Consider the following 9349-nt stretch of genomic DNA (forward strand, 5'->3'; position numbering starts at 1 on the left):
TTCACGACGACATTTTTTAGCGTCCGATCGAACTGAAAATATTTATGTGGGCTAAGAACATTTCCAGTACCCACTAAAATGATTTTCAACGCGTTCTGAAACAATTCCGGTTTTAGTGATTTTCATCTGCGAAACGCATCTGATGTGGCTCCGGCAGCTCCAGAACATTTCCGGTTTTTATCTCAGAAAATTCCAAAAAGCTTCCAGAATGATTCTGGCATCCTCCAAGAATTATCAGGCATGTGCCGAAACCAATTTGACTTAATGGTGTATCCCGAAACAACTTTTCGGTATCATCGAAACTTATCCGATGACCTCTCTCTGCGGTACGATTCCGCTGTCCGAAACTTTTCGGTGTCCGAAACTTTTTCGGTGATTTTCTCTCAGACTCCCTGTCTAGTATTCAGCAGATAGATGACCCTTAAGTGTGTGACCCTATAGGTTCGGTGAAGTATAGACATGACCCGGAACCCCTTCCGATCAATGATCAACATCGGAGCCGTGGACACCCATATTGACCCCTATACCCACACGAATAAATATTCGAGTGAACCTCCAGTTGCCGTGTGCTATTCCTGTTGCTTCGCGAGATGTTACAAATACCCGAGGTGAGACATGTTGGCATTCCCGTGGATCAACAACTTGTCCACTATGCTAGTTACCTCGTTACCGGTATTGTTCTCTTTTCTCGTTATCGTGTTCCGGCATCCCCGTGATCAAATCACAAAGTGTCTGGCCAGACGATGATGGATACCGTAACACCGAGAGGGCCCAGAGATATCTCTCCATCGTCGGAGGAGCAAATCTCAATCTTGAGCTATCAAGTTACTTGACACACTTTTCCATGAACCCGTAAGCCGCCGTAATAGCCACCCAATTATGGATGACGTTTAACAAACCCCAAAGTTCATGAAGCAAGCATGAAGAAACTCGATACTCTCATGGTCTAAGGAATCATGCAAACGTTAACCATCTCTGTGTTATGTACCAATAAACTTGTGACGAATGAATCTCATAGCATAACATCATGCCGGGTCGATTCAACACAAATGTTCTCTTAACATTATGCCCTCAAGGTTGCTGACATAGACATGTCCATGATCAGGAAAACATAACCATCATGCAACACTTGAGCTAGTCTTAGAGGCCAGACTAGGAATACATTTTACCGTTTATTATTCCACACGTGCATATGAGTCTTCCTCCGAGCCTCGTGGTTATTGCAGACTCGAGAACCATAGCAGTTATAGCATGGAACATAAACATAATTATGAACCCGGAGATAAATAATATCATTTATTATTGCCTCTAGGGCATATCTCCTACAAGTACATACGACGCCGTGGTCAGAGCCTTATAAGCCTCCGTACTACTACACCGCCAAGTAGCTCGGAGCCCCATCCGGTATGGTGCCTTACATCGTCGAGGTTAACGCGACGCCACTCTTTTTCGAGTATTCTTCGCCGCAGCTTGTCCGGGCGCGAACAGTGGCCGGGGACCAAATGGGTGCCCGCACGCTGTTCGCTGCAATGCCTAGATCTGGGGAGCCAGCGTACGATGCGGACAGGGAGATGCTCGATAACATCCACGACGGAGGCGAGGGAGGAGGAGGGGCTATTAGGACGGGCAGCTGGAAGACTCGGATCCCACCTAGTTCGGTAACTGCCACTAGCGGCAGTCCTACACCCAGACGAGCATGCAGCAGTCCTACACCAAGACCGGCGATGGCACACAGCAACAACAACATTGGGCCACCGGAGAGCAGCAACCGGAGGGGGAGGAGGAGGACGGCGGTGATGATGATCTGGATGATATAGTCGGCGATCCGGAGAAGAAGGGTAGAGGAGAAAGCTTCAACTTGTGGGAGGATGAGCTGTTGTGTGATGCATGGTTGACCACTAGCATTGATCCGATCCATGGCACGGAACAAATGGGCAAAACCTTTTGGAGGAACATTCACATATGGTTCCATGAACACAAGCATTTCGCACCCTACTCTGACGCGCTCATCCACAACCATGAATGGAAGTCCCTCAACCATCGATGGTACACCATCCAAGAGGTCGTGTCCAAGTATTGCGGGCACTTGAAGCTTCTAATCCCACGATGGCCTAGCGGTGCACAAATCACCGAGCAAGTAAGTTGATCACTAGCCGGATATGCTTTAGTTTTGTTGATCACTAGCCGGACATGTAATGTTTTGTTGCTCACTAGACGGATACGCATTGTCAACATTGTTTCACTTTGTAGCTTACTTGTGCTTGTGTGGTGCACAAGAAGTGGGAGAAGAAGTCCTGCACCGTCATGCATGTTGGTTGAAGTTGAATGACCAACCGAAGTGGAACCTTTCCATTGCAAGACGCCGCCCAAGCCAACGAGGAAGAAACCGATGACCCTACCAACCCAATCTAAGAACCGCCTAAGGAGGTTAAAAGAAATTTACGCGTGAAGTGGGAGGAGGAGAGGGCGAAGCAGAAGGTGCAGCGGCCAAGCAGACGGAGACGTTCGAGGACATCTTGGCGAAGAAGGAGGAGGTATGCGTGAGGCGCACGGACATCAAGGAGGAGACGAAGAGTAGAGGTTCAAACTGTTGATGGAGGCGACAGACAAGAAGCTCAAGATCGATGAGGAGAGGACCTTGATCGAAGAGAGGAAGGCCGCCCTCGAGGAAAAGAGGGTGAAGATTGCTGCCAATGCGGAGGACGCCAAGATGTTTACCTTGAAAGACTCTTTGGATGCCGACGCAAGAATGATGTTGCAATCAGTCCTCTACTAGATTTTTTAGTGGCAGAATGATAAGTACGTGGTGGCGGACTATGAGGACGCGGAAGCGGAGGCTACCTACGCGGCGGTGGCGGCACCTCCTTGATTGGGGAGCAGACGACTGTGATTACCGGTCCGACAGGGCAGTAATGTACGGACTGGTATTCTTTTGGATTTGGGCATCTAAAAACTAAGCACATTTTCCTCTTTTTGGTTATGATCGGCCATGCGATTCGGCGCTGGTGTGATCCGGCACGCTGTGTGGATCGGAGTATATTTGAATTTGAATTTACTGACAGACATATACAGGATAGCGTTGGATGGTGGCTTCCCGCATCCGTGTCTGCGGACTGATTCCCTATCCGCGGACGGATGCGGAAGGAAATTTGTGGGTTGCCGTCGAAGATGCCCTTACACAGGGCTCCATCAGTGTCGATCCCGAAAATTTCTGCCATGGTATAACCTGAAAGTTTCTGCATGCTTACAATTGCAGCTATTCCATTAATCTCGTGATTCTTTGTTCATGTCAATTGAGTAAACACCACATATACATGCAGGAGAAAATCCACAGAGCTGCCTATCAAGAAAAACAGATCGTGCCAAGAGTTCAAACTTTTGCTTTGAGTCTTCTTCGTCGAGCTCTTCCCACTGGTAAACACGCAAGTTCTCCAAACACATTATGGAAGAGTGTCCTAGATGTGGTACTTTAGAGGATGAACTGCACATGCTTTTCCGATGTCCTTTCTCTAAAGCTGTGTGGTTCTCCTCTCCTTGGTTCATCAGAACAGATGTCATTGCATGCAGCATATAGGTTACGGATACTTTTGTAGAGATGAAATCCCTTCTTTTGTTTCGCGCTTCGCTGGTTGATATATAGCAGGTGCACGGTGGTTTGTCTATGCTCTGGTAGCCTTAGCTTGATGGCTACAATTTTGCGAAGTACCAAGGGGTAGACATGCTTAGGATGGCTACTGATGTTTTTGCTTGCAGCATTCTGTCATTGGCAGCTTGGTTGCTTGAGGCTACTCCTGGGCGGCTAATATTATACAGTACAGATTATGGAAACGTGGTTCAGGAATGGAGTTCTTTTTGTTCATACTTCCAACTATCCCAGCGACCTGAACTCCAGCATAGATTATGGAAACGGATACATTTCTGCGGACTGCAAGGGATAGTGGGATACACAAACTTGATGGGAGGGATACTGATGTTTATGCTTGCAACTTCCTGTAAGGGCCAGGTTGCTTCAGGCTCCTGGGCTACTTCCTCGTACGGTGTGTGTGTAAGTATCACAGAAACTTGTTGGTGTGACCAAACGAATGATCGTCTGTTGGTCCGTCACATTGATGAAAACTCCCTGTTTATCTGGGCAGAAACCTACAGCGAATCTTTTTGAACTTGAGTACACAAAACCTGTGCTATTTAATATCTCAGTAAAACTTCAGTTTCGCAATTTTGACTTCTACATGTGCATAAGAAGGCAACAACTTTCTATGACAGTTTGGGTGAAGATGAAAGGAGCATTCTCGATACGCCTAAAAGTTGTAGAAACAGCTGATGCAAATTAGCGTAACTTGCAACGAAATAAATAAACAAATCCATTTAGAAGTTTTTAGAACACTTTGCAAATGGCCTGGAACTTTACATGGACATGCTACCTTCTATGACAGTTTGGCTTTGCTAAAGATGAGCATTCTCGATACGCCCAAAAGTTGTAAAATCAGCTGATGCAAATTAGCGTAACTTGCGACAACATAAATAATCTAACAAATCCATTTAGAAGTTTTTGGGATACTTTGCAAATGGCCTGAAACTTTACATGGGCATGTTTGAATAGTTGGGTCCATCTAACTACAATTTGACAGCGCCGCAAGCAGTTTCAGATATTTCTACACTGAGCGGGCTACAGTATGAACGAATGCACATTTGATTTGATCTAACACTGGCATGCAACAGATCAATAATCTGTATAAATTGTGGAGCAACTCCCAAGCTTTTTAGTTAGGACCGTTCTTTTCAAACACTGGCGGCACAGCATTCAGTTAGGACCGTTCTTTTCAAACCGAAGCTGAGGAGCACACACAAGCATACAAAAACATGGGGCAGAAACTCTCCTGGCTAAAGACAAGATCTGCCAAGCACACGCACTTAGAAAAGGCAAAGACAGGATCAAATCCGACTTCAAATAATACTAGGATAGTTAAGCTGAAATTTCCCCCGGATCAGGTATTCAAAAGCATCTTGCTACATTACATACTACTTGGCTAGACTAAGGCACGATAAGTTTTTGCAGATAACATACAAACGCAGCTGATCTATTGGAGCGATGCGACAAACTCAGTGACAACTAACAACCCCAATTGATGTGATGCGACAAACTTAGTGACAACTAACAACTGCATCATCCCTTCTTCAGCTGGAGAAAACAAAAGCGTTAATATGTTAGTAAACCTCATGCAGATACTGACAAAACTTAATAGTAGCACCAAGGCGTATGCAACAGCGTATGAACAATGTGAACCTAATAGTAGCATGTAATAGTGTATTATGAACAAGGCGAATCTAACAGGGGTATGTAACTCATGATCAGTCCAGCAACATAAAGTAGAGTTATATCATATCTCCTCGAAAAAAGCAGACTCAAATCATATTACTAGCTATATATGACAACAAAATAAATCCTTCAGCCTTCTCATACAATTTTTTTAAGGTGATGGAGGCAACACAAGAGAGTTACTGATATAATGCTTTTCTCAACAAAAAAGAATGAGGTGACTGATGTTTGTAATAGCAAAATGGGCTACTAACATATTATGTGGATCATCTGCATATCATTTATGATCCGACACTCAGCCTCGGCATCATTATAATGGTTTCTCTGTGTTACTAGCATGTGTGAATCCAAATCTCTTCCACGTGGACAGTTGTTTGAGGGTGCATATTATCTTCCAAAGAGAAAATAAATAAATAAAGGTCAAAATCTCACAAATTATATTCAGGAGATCTTCTTACCTGTTGAACCGTTTCAGCACATTAGCACATCAAATCATCCTAACATTTCAGCTCCATTAGTTCCACCAGCAATGGCTGTGTCTAGAAGCATAAGAATCATGACAATTAACAACAGTTCCACAATAAAAGACAAATGGATAAGAGAAGGCCGATAGGAAGATGAGATGGCAAATATAACTCGAGCAAAATAATTCACTTTTATAACTTATTTTTATAAATGTGTTAAAAGTCACTTTCAATACTGGCAATACATAAATAAAACCACATCTCTTGTAAAATGCAAGGAACATTCATACAAAGCAGTATACAAAAGTAACTCTTGATACTACCTCCAAAATTTATCATTTGACATTTCAATTGATATTTTCAAATACATAAAAAGAATAATGCAACACGGCGATAAACTCGTCCATCTAGCAAAAGTAATAATTGCTAGCTAAGTTTTATGACAGAAAAATGCTTGTTAAGTTAAAGTTGTAAGTGCAACATTTAAAAGTTACAATAACCATATGCAAGCAATCATGTAAAATATAAAGACCAAGGATGAGCAATCACCTAGTGGGTAGAAACTCCTGAAAGGATGAAAATAATTTGGAGACGGTGTTCCATTAAGTTTTCTGGATTGCATTGACTTGATTTGAACCATGTAGACGCCGTATGGTCTAGCTAAAAGGATTACATCTGTATCCTCATCATACCCCGCCAATTTGAGAGACTCCGCGCTCCTCCCAGTCTGAGGAGGGATGTTAAGAATGTTACGCAATGCAACAGTCTTGCCCCGAAACCATACGGCAACACCCTCAGAGTTGACCTTCCTCTGCCACATTTGAAGGTTATTGTGATGCAAGATGGCAACACCAACAGTTCCGTCCGCTGCCCGGATGATCTGAAGTTTATTGTAATTATACGCACTGGGAGGCCCGTCAATCACGGTAAGGTTCTGTGTGTCCAAATCAAACCGAAATATGGTGGTGATCAAAGACAACACTGACGGCCAGTAAAGGGCATTACCAACAAGGGTGCTAGAATGACCGCGAGACACATATGGAGGAAGCTCCCTAGAGATGAGAGGACCCCATGTGTCGGTCTCGGGGGCGTAAACGCCGGTGAGGAGTTGGTTCTCATCAAAATGATGGCACATCAAGACCACTTTGAAGGGGCTGGAGTGGCAGGCGCCGTGCACATGGCCCTGTTGGCCGGTGGCACAGAGCACCGCCCCCCGTAGCTCGAACTCGGCGCTGTCAAGCAGAGCCTCCGGAGGCACCACCTGGCGCACCATGCTGGAAATGGGGTCGCACACAAGGAGGTTTCCCCAGTGACGGACGAGGAGGAGGCCGTGGCGGCAGTCGAGCACCTCGGAGCAGCAGTGACGTTGTACAAGGGAGAGGACCCCAGGGGGGATGCGGTTGCGAGTAGTGGCGAGGGCGAGGGTGGGGGTGGGGATGAACACGATCTCCTCCTTGTGGAAGGGGCGCTTCTGGTATACCCCGAGGAGGGGCGGCTTGCGGTGGCGCGCGTAGAACCGGCGGAGGAACTTGGGGTCGGCGAGGATGCCTCGCCAGCGCCTGCAGACGGCGGAGGCGCGGGGGAGCGAGCATAGGTCGAGAGGGAGGCGGAGGCGGATCTCCCGGAGCATGTCTTCGCCGTCCAGGACCGAGGCAGGTGGCTCCGGCGATGTCCGGCGGCGGCGGCGGATCTTGGGACGGAGGCGCTTGCTGCGGCTGCGAGACACTCCGGCAGCCTCCTCAATCGCGTGGATCCGGCGCGAGCCGCGGCGGTGGCTGGCCGCTCCGGCGCCATGCCCAGTGGCGTCGATCTGGGCGCGGAGGCGCGCGCTACGGCGGCGGGCACCCTCGCATTGGGTTGGGTTGGGCCTTGACCGATCCAATCCGATCCACCAAGTATTTATTGGGCCCTCCAGCGAGTGAACCATTTATTATTACTCTCAAATCAAGGAAAAAGAATTGCTCAAAAAAATTCAAACAGAAAGAATATTTTTCACAAAACGAAAACAAAAATCAAAGAAAAAAGAGTAAAAGAGTGAGTGAACCATGGAGACATACATAGTTACATTGCTGGATGTTAGCGTAAACCCGAAGATTGTTGTTATCAAAATAGCCCAAGCTCTGGTTAACACCTTTGAATGGAAGTTATAAGTCCCCTAGGTTAGACCGAGGGTTTCTCAACTCCTCTGCTAGCCGTACACCAAGTACTCCCTCCGTCCGAAAAAACTTGTCCCTCAAGGATGCATCTAGCACCAAGTTAGTGCTAAATACATCCATTTGACAAACAAGTTTGCGACAAGTTTTTCCGGACGGAGGGAGTACCTGTGATGATGAGTCAGGTGCACGGTGGTTTGTCTACACTCTGCTAGCCTTAGCCTAATGGCTACATTTTTGCGAAGTACAAGGGGTAGACATGCTTAGGTTCGGCTACTGATGTTTTTGGCTGCAACATTCTGTCATGACTCATGAGCAGTTTGGTTGCTTGAGGCTCCCCCCTGGGCGGCCAATAGTATACGGTGTATTATGTGAAAATTCACTGAAACCTGCTACAATTGAACCAATGATCGTCTGTTCTGTTGTATTGCACTCTTGGTATGTCACATATCAAATGGGAAAGACTAGAGAGCTCTTGCTGGTGCATCACGTTGCTCCGTTTGACAGTCTGTAATGTCCAAATGGGGCAGAAGACTAGAGAGGATTTCTGGAAGTTTAGTACATGTATAAACGTTTCTTAAATCTGGGTAAAATCTCCTATCAGTTCTGGAAAAAAACCGTGAAATGGATCCTGCATGTAGATAAAGAGATGACAACTTTCTCACAAGATAGAGAAAAAAAAATATAGCGACTTGTCTATGAAAGTTGTCATAAAATGATTGGAGCATTTCTTTCAAACCGTGCAAAAAATTATAAATTCACTTGATGCGAAATGTCGTACTCAGCAATGAAGAAGATAAATCTTTTTCATTATTTCTGCACAGATAAATTTTCGAACGCCACTCTTTGTTGCACAGTATCCCGACCCTTCTCAACCAGAAGCCCAACTATGACTCTTCATCGGTGATATCGGGAGGTATAAAGTGCCGGTTCAGGCAACTGGCACCCACTGCCGCACCTGATGGGGCGGCCCAGGAACATGCAGTGTATTTGTAGAGTGAAAGACCTCCCAAATTTTTTGCTCCCGTGAGGATTCGAGCTGACGTCGTTTAGATATAGTGCATGTTGCCTAACCACTAGAGCAACTAGGAGCTAGTGAATTATTGCAGCGCGGGAAGTTTCAAACGTAGCCGCGCTATTTCTCGCACATACATATTAGAAAAAGCATGATTTTTTGGAGAAAAAAATGCGAACAAAATTAGAAAAACATGAATTAGAAAAAGTCATGTATTCAAAAAAAGTTCATCGCTTTTGAAATTGTTTCATCATGTTTAAAAAAGTTCACAAATTTGAAATAATTTCACTGAGTTTCAAAAAAAGTTTACAAATTAAAAAAAAGTTCATGAATTTTCAAAAAGCTTCATTTACTTTGAAAAAAGTTCATCAAATTTCAGGAAAAAGTTCAATGATTTGGA

General features: G+C 45.3%; 1 protein-coding gene across 1 annotated transcript; it reads right to left on the bottom strand.

Annotated features, from left to right (window-relative positions):
• Positions 1–5814: 5814 nt before the first annotated feature.
• Positions 5815–7708, bottom strand: LOC109786783 (uncharacterized). The gene is made up of 2 exons (XM_020345344.1): positions 6455–7708; positions 5815–5856 (listed from the first exon to the last, which is right to left on the bottom strand). The coding sequence occupies exons 1-2, from the start codon at positions 7706–7708 to the stop codon at positions 5815–5817; spliced, it is 1296 nt and encodes a 431-aa protein (XP_020200933.1).
• Positions 7709–9349: the final 1641 nt, after the last annotated feature.

The sequence above is a fragment of the Aegilops tauschii genome, chromosome 3, assembly GCF_002575655.3.
Source record: "Aegilops tauschii subsp. strangulata cultivar AL8/78 chromosome 3, Aet v6.0, whole genome shotgun sequence".
Classification (NCBI taxonomy): domain Eukaryota; kingdom Viridiplantae; phylum Streptophyta; class Magnoliopsida; order Poales; family Poaceae; genus Aegilops; species Aegilops tauschii.

Bases quoted from the DNA above. Each gene is read 5' to 3' on its own strand.
- LOC109786783 (XM_020345344.1), bottom strand. From the start codon at position 7,708: ATGGTTCACTCGCTGGAGGGCCCAATAAATACTTGGTGGATCGGATTG. The intron at 5,857-6,454 runs GTAATCCTTTTA...TTATGCTTCTAG, and splicing joins GGTATGATGAGGATACAGAT to ACACAGCCATTGCTGGTGGA.